This window comes from Oenanthe melanoleuca, chromosome 14 (assembly GCF_029582105.1).
Source record: "Oenanthe melanoleuca isolate GR-GAL-2019-014 chromosome 14, OMel1.0, whole genome shotgun sequence".
Classification (NCBI taxonomy): Eukaryota; Metazoa; Chordata; class Aves; order Passeriformes; family Muscicapidae; genus Oenanthe; species Oenanthe melanoleuca.
In genome coordinates this window covers 1,931,360-1,952,067 of record NC_079348.1, presented here as the reverse complement: position 1 = coordinate 1,952,067, position 20,708 = coordinate 1,931,360, and the positions used below count along the sequence as shown (strand labels likewise).

At 39.0% G+C, this 20,708-nt stretch overlaps 1 protein-coding gene across 1 annotated transcript in view; it reads left to right on the top strand.

Annotated features, from left to right (window-relative positions):
• DNAH3 (dynein axonemal heavy chain 3) overlaps nt 1-18,906 on the top strand; it is a 51,418-nt gene extending 32,512 nt beyond the window's left edge. Inside the window, exons 43-61 of the mRNA XM_056503507.1 lie at nt 215-394; nt 1,439-1,562; nt 1,654-1,810; nt 2,255-2,398; nt 2,941-3,607; nt 3,718-3,883; nt 4,212-4,428; nt 5,368-5,550; nt 6,411-6,609; nt 7,447-9,588; nt 10,484-10,709; nt 11,074-11,318; nt 12,497-12,613; nt 13,396-13,550; nt 14,315-14,482; nt 15,301-15,443; nt 16,008-16,212; nt 17,414-17,551; nt 17,735-18,906. Of these exons, the coding sequence (XP_056359482.1) occupies nt 215-394; nt 1,439-1,562; nt 1,654-1,810; nt 2,255-2,398; nt 2,941-3,607; nt 3,718-3,883; nt 4,212-4,428; nt 5,368-5,550; nt 6,411-6,609; nt 7,447-9,588; nt 10,484-10,709; nt 11,074-11,318; nt 12,497-12,613; nt 13,396-13,550; nt 14,315-14,482; nt 15,301-15,443; nt 16,008-16,212; nt 17,414-17,551; nt 17,735-18,088 (5,930 nt within the window). The 3' untranslated portion in view covers nt 18,089-18,906. The remainder of the gene's footprint in view (nt 1-214; nt 395-1,438; nt 1,563-1,653; nt 1,811-2,254; nt 2,399-2,940; nt 3,608-3,717; nt 3,884-4,211; nt 4,429-5,367; nt 5,551-6,410; nt 6,610-7,446; nt 9,589-10,483; nt 10,710-11,073; nt 11,319-12,496; nt 12,614-13,395; nt 13,551-14,314; nt 14,483-15,300; nt 15,444-16,007; nt 16,213-17,413; nt 17,552-17,734) is intronic.
• Nucleotides 18,907-20,708: the final 1,802 nt, after the last annotated feature.

Genomic DNA, 20,708 nt, shown 5'->3' with positions numbered 1-20,708 from the left:
ATGAAACAAAACAAAATCACCAGCCCCACTAAGTTAAAACATTACCCCTAATTATGTGAGGTGTAATGGTATTTGATTTTGGTTAGTTCAATGGGAAGCAGGAATAACAACACACAGCCTTTTTCTACCTCTGGTTCAGTTATTTTTTCTTCTTAGAAGAAAACTGAATTCCTGAACACTGAGGTTTTTTGCTCAATGTCTGTGTTCTCCACAGATGACCTAAACATGCCTGAAAAGGAAGTGTATGGAGCCCAGCCAGCTATTGAGCTTCTCAGGCAATGGATTGATCATGGGCACTGGTATGACAGGAAGGATGCATCCCACCTCAGTATCATAGATGTGCTGCTGGTCACAGCCATGGGTCCCCCTGGGGGAGGCAGGAATGACATTACAGGTAGGAAACACATTACTATGGCCAGTTGTTATCCAGCTGACTGAAGTTAAGGGCTGGGTTCAGGTTTGCTGATGGCAAAGTCAACATTTATCTATGACTGCTGGATCTACAGGTGCATTCACTGAGAGGGTCATTCCAAGCACAGGTCTGCTATATTCAAGTTCAAATCTGTACCTTTGCCAGAGGGAGTTTAATCAACATTAGAAACAATGTTAAACACAGTTGATTAAACTGTGAATGATAAAAGTTATTCTAAAATTAATGGTGGAGATTATTTCTGTTTTCTGTTCTTTGGAAAAGGGAGGGAATACATCTGCTTGCCATGTCTCTGGCAAGTCTCTTCTGAAGCTGTATCTCCTGCTGCTTAGGTAGGCTGTCTGCATTTATTTACAGGATTATTACCTGCAACTCCACCATTCCTGTTACAGCAACACAAGGGAGGTTATATTTTCTAATGAAAAAATTACATAAATAAAAGCCCTAATGTAGCTGCAGCTACATTACTATAGGCTATATACAGCTGCTTATTATCAGGCACTTCATGCTACTTTGCTTCTTATAAACACTGTAATAGAGCTATAACTGTGTGTTATATCTGTATGTTAGATGTTCTGAGGAGGCTTTATGAAAATAACTCTTCTGATATAGCTAAATTTCTAAAATTACTTATGTATAGACTGATTCTTTTTAGGTGAAAGCAAATAACAAGATACTTGACTTTGTAAAGTTTTTGCTGTGTCATATTGTAATCAAGAAGGGTGAGGTGAGCTGAAATTTTAAATTGGGTAATAGTAACCTTGTAATGGAGATTCATGTTTTACACATTTAAAAGAGTTTCAAGTTAAATACTGATAGAAAATGTAAACCAGTTTATATTTCTTTTGCTCCACTGCTAGGGCAAAAATCTGCCAGAAAAAAACCCATGAAGCTGGTACCAGATTCAAATGTTTTTTTAGTGACAGTCCACGCTAGAAGATGCTAGCTGAAAGGTGAAGAAACATTTGAACATTTAAATTTCTCTGCATCCTCCTGTGTGTGTTACAGGACGCTTCACACGGCACTTGAATATTGTCTCTATCTCTGCTTTCAATGATGACATTTTAACCAGGATTTTTACTGCAGTTACGGACTGGCACTTCAGCAAAGGCTTTGATGCTTCATTTCAGAGGTAATGGGATCTATTTCCTGTAGCAACTTTGTCGTCTTGTCCCTGTGATTTATCTGCAGAAGTTAAAATTGTATTTCTTTTCTTTCTTAAGGCTGGGTAAGATGATGGTCCAAGCCACATCAGTGATTTATAAATTGGCAGTTGATAATTTTCTTCCAACTCCTTCAAAATCCCACTATGTCTTTAATCTACGGGATTTTTCCAGGGTTATTAAAGGAGTTCTGCTCTGTCCACACACTCATTTGCAAGTAAGTTGTAGTTTAATTATGATGATGTAGGAGAGAGCACTGAAAAAAGTAAATCATTTTTATAATGCATGAACTATGATTTCAATAGATTTACAGGGTTTAAGAGCAGAATAGTCCCTGAATTCCTTGTTATGTATTTTCTGTCTGTCTCTGAGTGAGACAGCTGTCATTTTGTTAATACAATTTGATTTGATGCAGTAGAGAAAAATGCTTTGACATGAGAGTCCCAGTTTGTGTTGGCAGGAAGGACAAGATGGTAACTAGGTGAGGAATCAGTAAAGTTGGCAGATGCTGGGCCATGTGCTGAATGGCTTGGGTTTGAAAGATTCCCACTGTGTTTAGTACAAGGTGTAGCAGGGTCCAGATGGACATTTCTAACCTTTTCTTTTTGAACAAATCCTGCCTGAGCTATATTTACCCATTCTTTTGTATTTACATTTTCAGGATGGAGATAAACTGATCAGACTTTGGGTTCATGAGGTTTACAGAGTTTTTTATGATCGCTTGGTTGATGAGGATGACAAGAATATTTTCTTTCAGATGGTACAAGAGACAACATTAAATAGCTTCAAGCAGAACTTTAATAAGGTATTTTTGGGTGATGTGCTGGGACCAAGATGATACTGATGCATTTTCAGAAATACTTAAACATTGAGATTAAATCAGTATTGGAGACATTTTGCAATATTTCGAACAGTGAATTTAAAAAGTATGGACAATCTTCTATTCAGCATCGAGTATTTATATCAGAATGATTCATAACTTCTGAGGGACTCTGTGTTGGTACAGAGGACCAATTGGAATGGGATGTATGTCTTGCACAGTATTTATCTGTGCTTTTACCCAAGATAATTATTTGGATGATGTGATGGGTATAGTGGGTACCTTCCTGAGAAGCCTTTTTAGAAGTAGGCCTATATTTGATAGCAGTATCTCTCTGTGAGTTATGCATATATGGAAACCTGCATGTCAAACTACAGTATTATTTTGCAGACCAAGACTGTAACTAGAACAGTGAAAAACAGTGCTTTCTTCAGTATTAATGCCATATAGACAAGGATTATTACGACTTTAAGGAAAATAATTCTCTAATATGTAGAATTATCTGTTGATTCTTGTCTTTTTCCTAGGTACTGAGTCATCTCTCACCTACTGGAAAAGTCACTGATGATAATATCCGTGGCCTGTTCTTTGGAGACTACATAAAGCCGAGCAGTTCTGCCAAAATTTACGATGAGATCAGAGACTTAAAGCAGCTGACAAGCGTGATGGAATTCTACCTTGAGGAATACAACAACATCAGCAAGGCCCCCATGTCCCTGGTGATGTTCCAGTTTGCTATTGAGCACATCTCCAGGATTTGCAGGGTGCTGAAGCAGGATAATGGACACCTGCTGTTGGTGGGTGTCGGCGGCAGCGGCCGGCAGAGCGCCACCAAACTCGCCACCTTCATGAGCTCCTTTGAGCTCTTCCAGATTGAAATCACCAAATCCTATGGCATCAATGAATGGAAGGATGACATTAAACAAGTCATGCTGAAAGCAGGTGTTGCTAACAACAACGTGTCCTTTTTGTTCTGCGATAATCAAATAAAGGATGAATCATTTGTGGAAGATATCAACATGCTTTTAAATACTGGGGATGTGCCCAATATCTTTGCAGCAGATGAGAAAGCTGAAATTGTTGAGAAAATGCAAAGTGCAGCAAGGATGGAGAACAGGAAAATTGAAGCCACGCCCCTTGCTATGTACAGTTTCTTTATTGAAAGGGTGAAGAAAAATTTGCATATTTGCTTAGGTCTGTATACAACGCATTGTTTCTTAGAATGTCTTTTTTTAGGTTTATTTGTTTTTCTGCTTCCTAACTGCAAAGAAACTTGGGTAACAATCGTGTTTTTCTTTTTGTAGCCATGAGTCCTATAGGAGATGCATTTCGGAATCGATTGCGGATGTTCCCTTCACTGATAAACTGCTGCACCATTGATTGGTTCCAAACCTGGCCTACAGATGCTTTGGAAATGGTTGCTAACAAGTTTTTAGAGGATATTGAGCTCAAAGATGACATTAGAAAAGAGTATGAGTTTATCTCTCAAGAAACATATGAAGCAAAAGTGTGTTCCCCTGCCCCTTGTGCCCCCAATGTGTTTGATCTGTCCTTATAAGTGGACAAAGCTAAGCCAACTCTGGGATTTCAGAGCAAGTCAAAGATACTGAGACTTATATATCTGATGTTAATGAAAATCAGACCACTCTTTGAGAGGAGTCTAAAGTATTTCTAATGGGGAAAATACATGTCTGCCTGCCCTAACACTAATATGACTTCATAAACTTAGAGTAATTTTTTGAGGGTTGACATAAAGACAGACTATATTTTCAAAGTAATGTGGACATTTTTTCCCTAGGGTTGTGTCAGTGTGCAAATACTTCCAAGAAAGTGTGAGAGAACTCTCTGCTGGCTACTACGCCACGCTGCGCAGACACAACTACGTGACACCAACCTCCTACGTGGAGCTGATCCTCACCTTCAAGACCCTGCTGAACAGAAAAAGGGAAGAAGTTGACATGATGAGGACTCGTTATCTTGTGGGACTTGAAAAGCTTGAATTTGCATCTTCACAAGTGAGTTCTGGAATAAATTGCTGAATATGTGCCATATGCATACTTCAGTGTGGGATCTGTATGGTTGAAACTTAAAAAAATACAACTTATTAATTTGTTCTTCACTATATTCATAATGCTTACTGATAGTTTTCTATAGAAAGCCAGCAGGAAAATTGAGATTTCTGCTTACTAAGTTCAAGAAACTGTGATCTCTATGTTTGGATTATAGCTCTTAATAGAAAACAAAATTAAAATGAAGGTACTCATTAAATGTTGAAAGAATAAACATTATAAATTTCATTATTTTCTGAAAACCTTATATGGAGAATCCACTTCATCATTCTAGTATATATTATCCTTTTCAAAATAGGCAAGGATTTGAAAAGCATTGTAATACAATATTTAACATTAATTCCTGAGTAGATGCCAAGCAGGAAATGGATCAGGTTCCAGATAAATAATTCCTTTTTCAACCTGTGTGATCTAGGGGTTGATCTTTCCAAGATACAAACTAAAGGGGTTTTTAGATACTTGCTGGATGAAGAAGATCCAGTCTGCAGCTTTTGTTGTCATTATTCTGTGTTCCATTCCAGGTTTCTTTTGGATTTTATTTTCCACCTGTGCACTAAAGGATTATCTGGACTTTCAGTATCTGAAAGTGACTGTGAGGAAAAAATAGAATTAATCAATATCTTTCTCATTATTGAGATTAATGAATGTTAAAAAAGCAAGAGTATTGCATAGATGATGATAAATACACCTTTAAAAATCTAATCAATTAAATGAAACAGCTCTTAGTAAAAATAAACTAGAGAACTGTTAATTCTTTAGATCAAGTGTCCTTTTTTATATTGTATTACTATAGGGTCTTCCAATCTTTATTCCTAAAACATCAAGATATGAAATGCACACAATGTTTGCTCAGATTTTTTCTTGATTCCCTGTTGTATTCATCAGGTTGCAGACATGCAGAAAGAACTGACTGAACTTCAGCCTGAACTGATTAAAACGTCTGCAGAAACAGATAAAATGATGGTCAAGATTGAAAAGGAGACAGTTGAAGTAGATGCAAAAAAGGCAATAGTGTCGGCAGATGAGAAGGAGGCCAATGATGCCGCTGCTGTTGCCCAGGGTATTAAGGTAGAGCACAAGGGTTTGAGCCTGGAGCACAACGGGTTCCAAGTAAATGGGAGCTGTGATGATGTGATGATGTGTTAATGGGGGAGCCAAGCTCTTAAAGGAACACAATTGCAGATGATGAATGACACACTCCTAATATAAACACAGTAAATTTGGGCTATTTGGAGTCTGACTGCATCTCACAGTCCTGCATAACTTCCCTTTCTAGTTCACATTCCAAAAGCTGTTAGCTCTTATTTCTCTACTAAAATATTCTCATTTTCAACAGATTGAATAATGAGTTTATACTGTTTCCAGGCCCAAAGACAGTTAATTTAGAGTTAGCTGAGGTAATTTGGCATATGCTGCATGTAGTCCTATTGGGCATGACTTTAGAGGTAATGCATAGCCAGACATCTGTAACACAGAATTTCTTGTGGGAAGGCTCAAGATTTCTCAATATTTTTTTCTGAAACTAGCTGGAAATGTCATAATGATATTAATTATGCACAACTGCTGAGATCAGAGTATATGATAAAGATATGCTTCACAATATCAATTTTTCACTGTAAGATTTAACTAAGAACAACTGTATCTAATCTTTATTTTAATTCTCATTGCTAAACCAGAGAGACTTTGATCTTGAAAGCTTGTTTTTTCAACTATCAGTTCAGCTTATGAAATTTACTAATTTATCTACAAACTTCCCTCTTTAAACCGTGCAGCCAAACTGTGAAAGTAGTTTTCTCTCCTAGAAACACAATGTTGTGAAGAGTCTGTTTAATGGGTACTGACCAAGATAAAAGTTCTGCGAGGCTGGGCTGTGGTGGGGTGATCAGGCTGGCACTGTGTTTACAGCTTTCTGCCCAATGTCTTCACAGGATGAATGTGAAGCAGATCTTGCAGAGGTTCTGCCAGTTCTGGCTGCAGCAGAGGCAGCTCTCAACACCCTGAATCCTTCTGACATCTCTCTGGTGAAATCCATGCAGAATCCACCTGGTCCTGTCAAGCTCGTCATGGAGAGTATCTGTGTGATGAGGTCAATTAAACCAGAGAGGAAACCCGACCCCAGTGGCAGCGGTAATGACCCAGCTTTTGTTATCCCTGCCCCAGGAATGCAGCTGTGTGCACTGAGGTGCATTGTGCTGGCAGTGACAAATACACTGAGTAGTAAAGAGCTGCTTTTGCCCTGCTAACATACTGCCCTTGCCTGACACTGTTGTGCAGCTTTGTAAATATGATCCCAGTCACCAGCACAAAGTCATCTCTTAAGCTTGCTTTGACCCACCCTTGAGATTTGCATTTCCTTGAGGAATTCTGGGTGCTGGAGGTGTGCTGTGCATCATCTGCCTGTATTTCCCCTTGTAATCCCTGTTTCCAAACTGTCAATTATGCTGGGAGAGGGAATTCTAGTTATACCTCTGCCATAGGTGATTATTCTAACTGTGTGGTTTAATGTTGTTATTATGGGATTGCACAGGACTTGCAAGGTAGGAAAGAGACCTTTTTCTTTCACTCTTCTTCTACCTTATACCTATACAGCTCAATCCTTCATAATTAAAAATAAGAATTATATAAATACCTTTCATCCAAAATGGTCTTATCTAGATTGAGAAGGAATACTTCCACGGTTACTGATTTATCCCATAAACAATGTATATTAATTTGTTTCTCTTAATGTGCTTGTTTGATTTAGAATTAATATGCATTTAATAAATATGACATTGGTTAGTGATGCTGAAGATCCTGTCTGAATTTCTTTAGGTAATGATTTTCCCAGACTATTCAATAGTCTTTGCATAGTAAAATTCCACTGCAATATAATTGAGGTTAATTCTTCATACTATGTTTCAAAGTATTTTTTTCAGTTTCAACATGCATATAATAAGCCTGATTTTAGTCTTATTTACAATACAGGTAAAATGATTGAAGACTTCTGGGGACCAGCTAAAAAACTTCTTTCAGATATTAAATTCCTTGACAGATTAAAGTCATACGACAAGGATAACATCCCTCCTGCTATCATGAAGAGAGTTAGAGAGAAGTTTATGAACCACCCAGATTTTCAGCCAGAGGTTGTGAAAAACGTCTCATCTGCCTGTGAAGGCCTTTGCAAGTGGGTGAGGGCCATGGAGGTCTATGACCGTGTGCAGAAGGTGGTGGCCCCAAAGCGCGAGCGTTTGCAGGCGGCTGAGGCAATCCTGGCTGTCCAGATGCAGAAGCTGCAGGTGAAACAAGCAGAGCTGAAGGAGGTCGTTGATCGCCTTCAAGCTTTGCAAGATGAGTTTGATGAAATGAATAACAAGAAGATAGACTTAGAGAATAATATTGAACGTTGTTCGCAGAAGCTTGTGAGAGCTGAGCAGCTGATCAGTGGTCTGGGTGGAGAGAAGGAGAGGTGGACAGAAGCTGCACGGTTATTAGGAATTCAGTACATAGACCTGGTAGGGGATGTGCTGCTGTCATCAGGAACTGTGGCTTATTTGGGAGCCTTCACAGTCGATTATCGCCTGCAATGCCAAAAGCAGTGGCAGGATCTGTGCATTGAAAAGAACATTCCGTGCTCCAGCGATTTCAGCTTAAGCAATACACTGGGGGATCCAGTCAAAATCCGTGCATGGCAGATTGCTGGATTGCCAGTTGATTCTTTTTCCATTGACAATGGTGTCATTGTCTCTAACTCGAGAAGATGGGCTTTAATGATAGATCCTCAAAGGCAAGCTAACAAGTGGATAAAAAACATGGAGAAAAGTAACAAGCTGGCAGTTGTCAAATTATCTGACACACATTATGTGAGGACATTAGAAACTGCTCTTCAGCTTGGAACACCAGTCTTGCTAGAAAATATTGGTGAAGAATTAGATGCTTTCTTAGAACCTATTTTATTAAAGCAAACATTCAAACAACAAGGAGTAGAATACATGAAATTGGGGGAAAATATAATTGAATATTCAAGAGACTTCAGGTTTTACATGACAACCCACTTAAGGAACCCTCATTATTATCCTGAAGTGGCTGTGAAAGTTTGTCTCCTCAATTTCATGATTACACCTTTGGGTCTTCAGGACCAGCTTCTTGGAATTGTAGCTGCCAAGGAAAAGCCTGAGCTAGAAGAAAAGAAAAACCAGCTCATTATAGAAAGTGCAGCCAATAAGAAACAACTAAAGGAAATAGAAGATAAAATTCTGGAGGTCCTTTCCTATTCGGAAGGAAACATCTTAGAGGACGAAACAGCAATTAATATTTTGTCTTCATCCAAACAGTTATCTGAAGAAATCTCTGAAAAGCAAAAAATTGCCTCTGTAACTGAGCAGGAAATTGATTCTACTCGAATGGGGTATAAGCCAGTTGCTGTTCATTCATCTGTTGTCTTCTTTTGCATCTCTGATCTGGCAAACATTGAACCTATGTACCAGTATTCATTGATTTGGTTCATTAACTTGTATGTTCAGTCTATTGCTAAAAGCAGAAAGAGTGGACGTCTGAAGGAGAGAATTAAAAATATAACTAGCCATTTCACAGTAAGCATCTATAACAATGTCTGTCGTTCCCTGTTTGAAAAGGACAAGCTGTTATTCTCCTTCCTTCTCACAGTAGGCATTATGAAGGGAAAGGGCAAGATAGATGATGCAGTTTGGCGGTTCCTACTGACAGGAGGTGTTGCTCTGGATAATCCTCACCCCAATCCAGCTCCAGACTGGCTGTCTAACAAATCCTGGGCTGAGATCGTACGTGCCTCTTGCCTGACAAACCTCCAGGGACTAATGGAACACGTCAGAGACAATTCTTCCCAGTGGAAGACAATCTATGACTCTATCAAGCCCCATGAGGAAGCCTTCCCAGACTCCTGGGGCTCCCTGACGGGCTTGGATCGCATGGTTGTTCTGAGGTGTCTGAGACCTGACAAAATCATCCCAGCAGTGCAGATCTTCATTGTGGACAACATGGGAAGAACATTTATTGAACCACCTACATTTGATCTTGGAAGAAGTTACAGTGATTCAAATTGTTGTGCCCCTTTGATTTTTATATTATCACCTGGTGCTGATCCTATGGCAGGTGAGATTGGTATTAAAAAGATCTTTTTTTATCTGGTTAAATGTCACTGGGTCTGACTAACCCATTAATAGTGTAGGCCCCCTCATTTGACCTTTAAAGTGTCTTTAAAGTACAATACAGCAATGATGGAATAGCAAACATTGGCATCTGCTCATATATAAACAATGATAGTAAAATTTTTAGAGGGTGGGATGAAAGTAGTGATGTTCAAATGTCTCAGTCTCTAATCAGCAATTTGGGGATCTAACAGATTGTAGCATCCAGACCCATTTATAATTTTACTTGCCTTACAATTCTTTCAGTGGGTGTTGGAGGTTTGCCCCAGTCTTTATTGCAACCCCTCCTCCAGTAAGTTTCCTCCCTCTCAGTTGCTGATTAAATGGTGTATAAGCCACACTTAAAACCACATTTGTTAAATGGCCTTTAAAGTATAACCACACAGATTATTTTTAAATCTGGTTTTCTGCCAAAAGAATTGTGATATGGAGTCATTCCATAAGGATGTATTTCCAGAAAGTACTGATTTTGATAGCAAAGATAAACAATTGTACCCATCCAACAGAGAGAGTTGAGGGCTGTTGTGCAGCCTGGAACTGAACACTTGGGGCCAAAAAAGAGGTCAGCCATTTAATCTGGCTACTTTTAGGGTTTTTTTTAAAATAATACCTTATACCTCTAAATTTTAGTGTATGCCTCAGAGACACAGTGACTGATACAGCATATGATACTACTTCTGTGTGGTTGAGATATTTTACTCAATTAAAAAAAACCAACCAAACAAAACTATTTGTTGACTTTTCTCCTTTTAGTTACATTATAAAAATGATGAATATAACACATTCTACTTTCTAATAGACTTTGTCTTTGTTTGCATGTATAAAACTTGCCATCATAGGTTTGCTGAAATTTGCTGATGATGTTAGCATGGGAAGCTCAAGCATTCAAACAGTTTCACTTGGCCAGGGCCAGGGCCCAATAGCCGAAAAAATGATTTACCAAGCTATTACTGTTGGAACTTGGGTAGTGTTACAAAACTGCCACCTTGCAACCAGCTGGATGCCTGCCTTGGAAAAAATCTGTGAGGAAGTTATAGTGCCTGAGAATACCAATGATAAGTTCAGGTAGGATTTTTACTATTTTGTACTTTCTAATGTATTTCCTGTTTGCTGAAGACTGCTAAAAAGAAATGAAAATACTTCTGTAAGAATGCCTTAGTATGACATTCATATAATTTATGTGCAGTGATAAAATCAAGATCCATAATTAAGAGGTCATCTTTTCTACCTGTCCAATATAATCTACTTTATGCCTGTATTTTAGACCAGATTTAGATGTTATCTTCATAGTTAATAAGTAGTAAAACTTAGTCTTTTAGAGATCAAGATGCAGGATTATATTTTTGATTTATTATTTTTCTTTTTTTCACCACTACTTCTGTCACTATTATATGATTTTTTTAAATGGGCTTTTGAAACTCCTTTTTAGGTTGTGGTTAACTAGTTATCCATCAGACAAGTTTCCTGTTAGCATCCTCCAGAATGGCATCAAAATGACAAACGAGCCTCCCAAGGGCGTTCGAGTGAATCTCCTCCGCTCGTACCTGAACGATCCCATCTCTGACCCTGCCTTTTTTAAAAGCTGCCAAAAGCCAAAACTGTGGCAAAAAATGCTTTTTGGCCTTTGCTTTTTTCATGCTGTTGTGCAGGAAAGGAGAAACTTTGGCCCACTGGGTAAGTTTTACGTTATTTTGCACTTCATTTGAAACAAAAGATTCATGCTTTTGAAATGCACTGCTGGAGTCTGTCTGTAAAAATACTGTTAACAGTATTACAGGAGTGCAATCTGCACTGCACAGGACATCATAAAGTCTAAGAGCTATTATTTACAGGGATTCTTATTCAGCCAAAGCTACTTTAGAAGCTACTAAAAGTATTACCTTGGGGAATACTAGAAAATACTATTTGTCCAAATACATATATTATACAGTAGTTACATGAAATTACAGCTTGCTAAGTTATTAACTTACTACTGTAGTTTTTGCCAATAATGAAATTCAGATACTTTAAATTTTTGTAATTAAAAATATGCCTTCTTATATTCTGCTTTTGTTACTTATGTGCATAGTTTGTTTTATCTAACCTAGTGCATGTATTTACTTAGTGTGAAACAAATCTTTGTAACTGCAGTGTGTTGTTTATAACATAGCAATGGAAACATATACATTCATAAGATTTGTGCTTCAACTTTTTCTGTAATCTTCAAATATATAGAAAACCATATAGAATTTCTGTATAACAGAAAAATAGATAGACTTAGAGATTCCACTTTTATAACTATATAAAGTTTACACTCTGCACTTGGGTAAAATGTTCTCAGTCTTCCATTCCAGCTGAGCCTGTCTTCCTCAGAACAGGTTGCTATTAGGAAATGATATATTTTGACTGAAAGCCATTTTCATTATTTTAATAGTCAGCTATTTAAATAAGCACTAAATTTCCAGTATGAAGACACTAATTTATTGCTTTAGAGTAAAACTGAATTTTCTATGGGCCATTTTCTAACCTAACATCTATTGCTAGTGTGACACGCTAATGTGTCATCTGCAAACAATATTAATAGATGGGCAGATTAAAAATTGAAATCAATAAGTGAATTAATACTCCTGTTCTCATTGTGTCCAGATAGCAACAGATTAGCTTGAAATACAAGCAGGTAAAATATAATTTTCAGGACACTGTGATGCCAAAATGCCATGCTTAATAAACACCCTGGTATTCCAGGCTGCTTCTAGACTTGCAATTATATCCTCAGCTCTGCAGGAGCAGTGTAGTACCCACACCACCATTTCCTGAGCCCAGCTATCAGCACATTGCACCACTGCCCTGTGTGTCTTTTCTGAATTGAACAGGTTGGAATATTCCATATGAATTCAACGAGTCTGACCTCAGAATCAGTATGCAACAGATTCAGATGTTTCTGAATGAATATGAAGAAATCCCATTTGAAGCTCTGACCTATCTAACAGGTACAGACATTACATCCTCTCACATGGATTTGTTGACTTTGCTGATACACTGATAAACTGGTGAGTTCTCAACAAATTGAGTGGATTCCACACCAGTTTGTTTTACTGGCCTTCCACATTCAATGTGGTTGTCACTGGATGGATATTGGAGCTGGACAATTACATGGAGTTGGATCCCAAACCCTCAGATATCATTGTTGTTTTTACTTGTATATGGCTAAAGTTACTGATAGTCCAGCAAACCTCCTGGTCTTTGCTTCATAGACATCAGATAAAACCACTGATGGCCTCTGGTTCACCTTTGCTGATCAATGTGAGCCTGCCACAGGAAGCTTTGGCACTTCACCAGAGGATGTGATAATGCTGAGGGGTTTAAAGCAGGAGGTGCTGATGTATGTAAATAACTCAGCTGCTGTGAGTTATTCTGTTCTCTTTCTCCAGGGAGGTAAGCTGCTTTTTGGCACCTCCTCTGTCAGCCTAGTCATTCTTGATTTTTGTTAATATTATGATTAGCTTTATGAAAAAGAATTTTGGGACATGAGTAGCAGTTACTCAGACCAACTCAGAGGGGTACTTAAACCTTCCATCATTAAGACACATAAGTTTGGCACATTCAGTTGTCTAATTTTCATTGAATCAAATGAAGTATAAAACTAAAAACTTTGGAAGATCTGGAGCTTTGGAGCTTCAGCTTACTAGAGTTTCACATTATTGCAAAGCAATTTTTATTTGTTCATTAACTTTCAGGTTTTTTTGTCCTGGTTTTCTTTGTCTTTTTCCAGGGGAGTGTAACTATGGAGGTAGAGTGACAGATGATAAAGACAGGCGTCTTCTCCTGTCCCTGCTTTCCATAGTCTACAACAAGGATATAGAGCAGGACAAGTACATGCTTTCAGCTGGAACTGACTACTACATACCACCACATGGCCCATATGAGGTGAGAAGATAAGAAGTGTAAATTCTCTCTGAGTTTTTAGGGAAGAACTTAACTGCACCGTGCTTGGATAATGCAGAATACAACAAATAGAAGATAAACCCCATAAGGTCATAAAGCCATGCCAAAATGTATCTTGTATATGAAATATTAATCTGGTACTTAATATCTGCCATATCCCAGTGGGGATGTAGAGATTATCCAGTACTCTGGCATTTGTTGATGCAGAGAGCCACCCCTGTGCAGGAACTTCCAACACAGTTCTAGAAAGCCAATAGGAGTCAGGCTTCAGGAATTTGCATGGTACTTCTGCACCTTCTTGCAACCAGTCTGACCTTGAAAGCAGCAATCAGGAGGAAGAGGTGGATATACTCAATTTCCATCCTCTTTTTCCCTTCTAACAGCTGCATAGAGATAATGAATGTGCTCAAATCCCACCCATTTGTGTAGCCCACAGTTGTAGGGATGACACATCCAGCATCCTACCCCTTCTGTGACTCCTACCAGCACTCCTTGGATATTTCTGATATACTTTCCTTTCTCTTGCCACTTACACGAGGGTGGTATTAACAACTCCTCCACGAGTTTTTGAATCACTCAGAACTTTTACATTTATCTCTGTGGAGAGTCAGTTAATTTCTGGATGTGTTTAACAGGGAAGTGCCATCTTGAATTGTAAATGGGAAGGTTCTGTCCCAGTTTGGTTTACTGATCATTTATGAATATCACATTACATGATGTCTGGCATCTGAATGCTTCTTTTACAGTCTTACATTGAATACATACGAAGTTTACCAATTACAACACACCCTGAAGTGTTTGGACTTCATGAAAATGCAGACATCACCAAGGACAACCAGGAGACCAACCAGCTCTTTGATGCAGTGCTGCTGACTTTGCCTAGAGAAGCAGGGGGAGCTGGCAAGTCCCCTCAGGTAACTGGGGAAGAAAGATCAATTTGCACTCAGAAAGGTGCCCTTTCCTGACATATCTTAGGTCTCACAGTAATCCAACACCTCTCATCTCATGACTGTAGTTTTGGGAGTAGATGTGAATGTCTGTGTAGAGAAGCAGATGGATTTGGCAAAGATGGACCTTTAAAGATGGAAAATACCTTCATGACTTTGCATTCAGTCCAAACAGATTAATACCACATGTCCTGGCAGCTCAGATTACTCAGGCCAAATCCATGCCCCTTTGAGATACAGGTAAATAACCTTTCAAGCCTCTCAGATTTGACATCCTATATATTACACACAAGTGGATTCTTGGAAAGTGGAATTGATGGACCCTGGTTTCCTGCAGGGTTGTCTAGTGATCTTATTCTCTGATGTCTAATATGCTGTAAGTAAAGCTTCTCTTGTGGCTGGGGTATTCAGGAGTCTTCCCCTTACTCTGCTCATGCTGCACACTTCATCTTTTCCTTCATTGTGGCAGTAATAGGATTATGCTTGTCTGCTCTCCTGCCTGTTTCCTTAGCAATCACCTAAAATCTTGTTACAAACTAAAAATTACTAATAAATTTAAAATTATTGAGAAGGAAAGATCAAGCAGGTACATGCAGAGACAGACAGGATGATGCCCAAAGCAAATAAGAGCATAAAAGCATTGTATCTTTAGGAAAATGGGCTAAAATACCTATGTGGTTATACAGGAAAAAAAATGAAGTCTGTAGTGTTTTCGGGCATTTATTAAATAAAAATAGGAGGGGGAAAAGGAATATATGTTATTCACTCCAAACTTGTGACTTCAGGAAGTTGTTGAAGATTTGGCACAAGACATCCTATCCAAACTACCAAGTAGCTTTGATATGGAAGAAGTGATGAAGGCATACCCAGTACTTTATGAAGAGTCCATGAATACAGTTCTTAGGCAAGAACTAATTCGATTTAACAGGTATGGCTCAGTGTTTTGAGGAGTACTTCTTAAACTGAAATATGCTTGTGTTCATGGGTACATTACATTAATGATATACATATACAATACATTATTCCTTACATGTTAGATTCTGCTTTGGATGAATCTTTTAAAAAGACTTGAAAACTCAGCTCCAGCTGAGTACCTGAATATAGCAATAGTACCTGTATTCTTGGATTAGGAATTTAAATCATATTTGAGTTTATTGTGTTGAGGTAGAGGAGCCTACTTTAGTCTTTGTGATACCCAGGTCTCAATATTCACAGCACACCATGACAGTGAGTGCTACAAGCTTTAAAGCTCTTGACACTTGATTTCCCTTGTCTAGAGGGAAAGTTTTCACTCTTTTATTTTGTGTGTGTGTGTGTTTCTATTTGTTTGCTTTTCTAAAGTTAAGTTAGAGTTTTGATAGCTACAGGTGAGATAAGGAATTTCTGACAGGACATTTACCACCTCTATCAACCCTTCATTCAAGCTGGACTGGGGGTTATTTAGCCAGGTAATAGGAAGTAAATAATGACAATTCCTTTGTTTTCTCTGAAGGCTTACTGCAGTTGTTCAGAGCAGCCTCATTAATATAGGCAAAGCCATTAAAGGCCAAGTGTTGATGTCTTCTGAGCTTGAAGACGTTTTCAACAGCATGCTAATGGGAAGAGTGCCATCAATGTGGGCTGCCAAATCCTATCCATCACTGAAGCCTCTGGGAAGTTACGTGTCCGATCTCCTCTGCCGTCTGGAGTTCTTCCAGGTCTGCTGAACTGAGGCTGAGGAGTCTGGGGAGCTGTGGTTGAAAGCTGGGTGGGGAGAGTGTGTCAGTGCTGTCCTTGCTCAGCAGTCCCTGGGTAGCTCCAGACTGTGCATTAGCAGCACTGCAGTTAGCTGGGCAATTGCTCAGGGTGAGCTGGGAGCATGATCCCTTGGTGCTAATCCAGTGCTGCTTGTGGTAGTTTCCATCCTTCTATTTCTAGAAGACTCATTTTAGTTTGAATTGGTGTCTGGATGACTTCCTTGCTGAAAGGACATTGAGCTGGGTGTGAGAATGCTTTAGAGCCACTGCATAACAGGCACTATGAAATTTTATATATGTGTCTGTAAATATCTTTCGTTTCATAAAATGTGACACCACTTTCACACGATTTTTGAACATGCTATTTTATTTTTAACTTGCCATTCCATTATTTCCCTTGCACTCTTAGCACTCTTAAAACTACATAAAATTTAAGTACCTTAGATAGTGAGGTACTGAGATGTAGTGAAACCCCATAGAAGTCAGGAGAGGAGAAAGCTAGGAAGAATTGTCTGAGATTTATGTCAGTGGCAGAGTTTCCTGTTTGCTGGGCTTCTTTTGACTCCAAAGAACTTACAGCAGTGTGAGGACATTCTGCCCTTGTCTTGCTTTTACCTACTGAATTGTGTGGATAAGGCCCAAGATCTCCTTGTCTGGCTTCCTTGTACAGGAAAGATTTCCTCTACTAGGATCTGATGTGTAGGCTGTAGTGAGTGCCCTCACAGTTATCAGTGAAGAATGTAAAAGAAATTGGCCTTTTTTAATGTTAGGAGATTGGTGTTTACAAAACTGTAAAAGAAAGTATTTTGATAAAAGTATCCAAATTCAATCACTTCTCTTGTTTTTGGAAGCTGTTATCTATACCTAACAATACATACCTACCTGTTTATGCTGCTTTCTGAAATTGTTCTCAGTAGCACTGAATTCTGGTTGTTTCAGAATGAGTGATAATTTTTGTTGTCATCCTAAAGAACTGACTTCTGTGATTAGTTGTCTCAGAAAAACAGAAAATTGATGGAAGGATGCAGAAGGTCCCATCAAGGCTTAGATATCTCATTGTGCTGTTTGAGTATATCTGACAAGACATCCTTTTTCTGGTGAAGCCAAAAATAGATTGGATTTTTTTTTTTTTTTAACATTTGTTTTCTCTCTCCTTATTCAGGATTGGGTTGACAAGGGGCCACCCACAGTCTTTTGGCTCTCAGGATTCTTCTTCACTCAGTCTTTTTTGACTGGTGTTTTACAAAACTTTGCCAGAAAATACACCATCCCAATTGACCACATTGGATTTGAGTTTGAGGTAAGAAAAATGCAGAAGAATTCTGTTTTTCTTGATCAGCTTGAAACACGTTCTGGGGCAGCAATAAATAGAGTTTTCAGATGAAAAGGTATTTTACTTAAAGGAGCAATTTCAGACTGTCACTTATAGGATTTAGTATACTCCAGATACAAATAAAATCAAGCAATGGTTTAATCATTCTAGGTGATGAAAGAGGAGTACACAATGGAGAAAATGCCAGAAGATGGGGCTTATGTGAGAGGCCTGTTTTTGGAAGGTGCACGATGGGATAGAGAATCCTTCGTAGTTGGAGAATCACTCCCAAAAATCCTTTATGATCCTTTGCCCATAATATGGCTGAAGCCTGGAGAAAGTTCCAACTTCCTACACCAGAATGTCTATTCATGCCCTGTATACAAGACAAGTGAAAGAAGAGGTGTCTTATCCACCACTGGGCACTCAACCAACTATGTTCTGTCGATTGAACTCCCTTCAGACAAGCCCCAGAAACACTGGATAAATCGAGGTGTGGCAGCCCTGTGCCAGCTGGATGACTGAGAGGGTGCAGTACTGAGATTGTAAAGATCTGCTTTAATCCTCAATGGCTGCATGGTCTTTTTTTTTTTTTTTTTAAGGAAATTGGGCCTGATTTAATGGGAATTCCCCTTCACAACACTTGCAAATAAGATTGTGGATTTGCCTATCACTTCTGTGTCCCAGGAGTATGTAGGACAAGGAGGGAGGAGATGAGAGTATTCTGCTGTCAACATATGAAACCAATCCTCCAATCCTCAGACAGAATGAAGTAACAAAACTTTTTTATAAATCTGTAGTCATTCCTTGATGAAGTATCTCAGAATTCCCGTGGGAAACTTTATGACAGCACATTATTGGGAGCTGCCATTTCTCAGAACAATATGCTTATACCATATAACTCTTTTTTCAGTATTATTTACCTGCATATTCCAGGTACCTGATACATGGAGTGGTTTTCTTTCTCCCATAGTCTCACTTTACTTCCTCCCAGCAGCCCAGCCCCACAGAGCAATTCACTCCTCCCCCCCTGCATCCCCCACTATCTCATGGGGTGAGATAAAGACAGTTTAATAGGGAAAGCAAAAGCCATGCACACAAACAAGGCAAAACAATGAATTCCCTGCTTCCCACAGGTAGGCAGGTGTTCAGCCATTCCCTGGAGACCAGGGGCCCATCACAGGTAATGGTGCCTTGGGAAGGCAAACACCATCACTCCAGATGTTCCCCTCTTCTCCCCCACTGTACACACTGATCATGGTGTCACAGGGTCTGCAATGTCCCTTCACCCATTTGGGGTCAGCTGTCCTGGCTGTGTCTCCTCCCACCCTCCAGGCACCCCCAACTTCCTCCCCAGCCTGGCAGGGTGAAAAGCAGAAAAGGCCTTGGCTCTGTGCAATCCCTGCTCAGCAATAACAAAAACACCTCTGTATTGTCAACCTCATGTTCAGCACAATCCAAAACCAGTGTGAGGAAAATTGACCCTACACTAATTCACTGACTAAACCTAGCACACTTCCTCATCTGGCTCTCTTGCATGTTGGACTAATAACTGCCTGAAATTTTGTACTTGTTTAAGCCCTTTCATCAGAGAAGCTCAAAGTAGCTTGCAAACATTAATTAAAAATAAAATAGCCTGAACATCTTCAAAGAGCTGTGCAGTCATTAACTAATCCCCACAGCATGCCAAGGAGGTACTAAAGATGCATCATTAGACTTGTGTACACAGCACAAGAGAAGCACAAAGATCAAGGCAAACATTTAAAAAAACATGCACTACACAGACATCTGCTAATTGGGGGTCTTGTATTTTTTTTCATTGCCCAAATTGCAGCATTTTAATGACTTGCTGGAGGCCTCATGAAGTCAGAGATTCAGCCATCATTTGGCAATTCCCAGTATCCTGCTCCAAGCATTAAGGGATGATGCTACAACTCCTTAAAAAATATGGTTCTTGTCATAGGAGTTTGTCTGTTGTCTTGTGCTTAGGTCAAAACATTTCATTATTGTTTTATTAACCACTGGTTTGTTTTATGCAGATATTCATAAAATAGTAACTGTTAAGGATGGTACTGCAAGGTCAGGCAGAAGTGTTGGGGGTGTTGAGCAGTGCTGCTCTGCAGGAAGATGCACAGCTAAACAGCAGCTCCATGTTTCACATCTGACACATTAACAGTCCAGCACCCAGGCATTTGGTGCATCATTGGTATGTGGTGAGTAGAGCAAAGATGTCAGGCCAGGACACCTAAAGGATGTTTGTTTTAATAAATGGGACAGAGATGTGCAGGTGTTTCAAATTACAGAGAGGAAGAAATTACTCTTAACAAATTAGGCTAAATGATATTTGGCACCTATACCAAAATAAAACTTGTTTATGAATGTTACAGCACACTCATCCAAACAGACAACAGTTTTTAAGAAGAGAATCACGTTTCAGTAGATCTATAAATAAATTAATTAAAATTGATCCTTGAAAAAATTATTTTCTTAGACTCCATAAGCAATACTTTGTAGTTTTCATTAGCTGTTAATTAAGTGTTCTGTTAATTCAAATTAACAGAAATTTACTGTATTTTTGAATGCCTGCATCTTGTTGTTGTTGTAGTTGCATCAACCATTCAGATCACAAATTAGGTCATTGTGGCATCAGAAATAACAAACCAGTCATGAGGCTCCTTGTATGGAAGCTCTGTGTCAGGCCAAAGGGGCAGGACCTGCCTGTAAAATCCTTCCCCATGGATTGATCAGCTCAGGCACCGCTCTCAGAAGAATCTACTCAGATGGAGCTTCTTATCAAGGCACTGGTGACACCTCAGGTGCTGAAAGGGAGGCTGAGCCAACAACAATTAACACTAAAATGAAGGTTTGTCAATCCTCTTACAGATAATGCTGGTCTTGCAAACAGTCCTCTAAATTAAACCATTTTTAAAAAGTCAGATTCATTACCTAAATTATATTTTATGGAGATCAATTACTTTTTTAAACTCTTAGAACTCTGTGTAATAGCTTGCCATGTGGGTTGCTTGTTAACCCTTTTTTGTGAACAAACAGTAATTGATAGTTGATTAAATGGCATAGTTGTGGTTCCTGTGAATATACAGTGACTTTGCTATGACATGTGTGCAATGTCCTTGTTGCTGTGTTG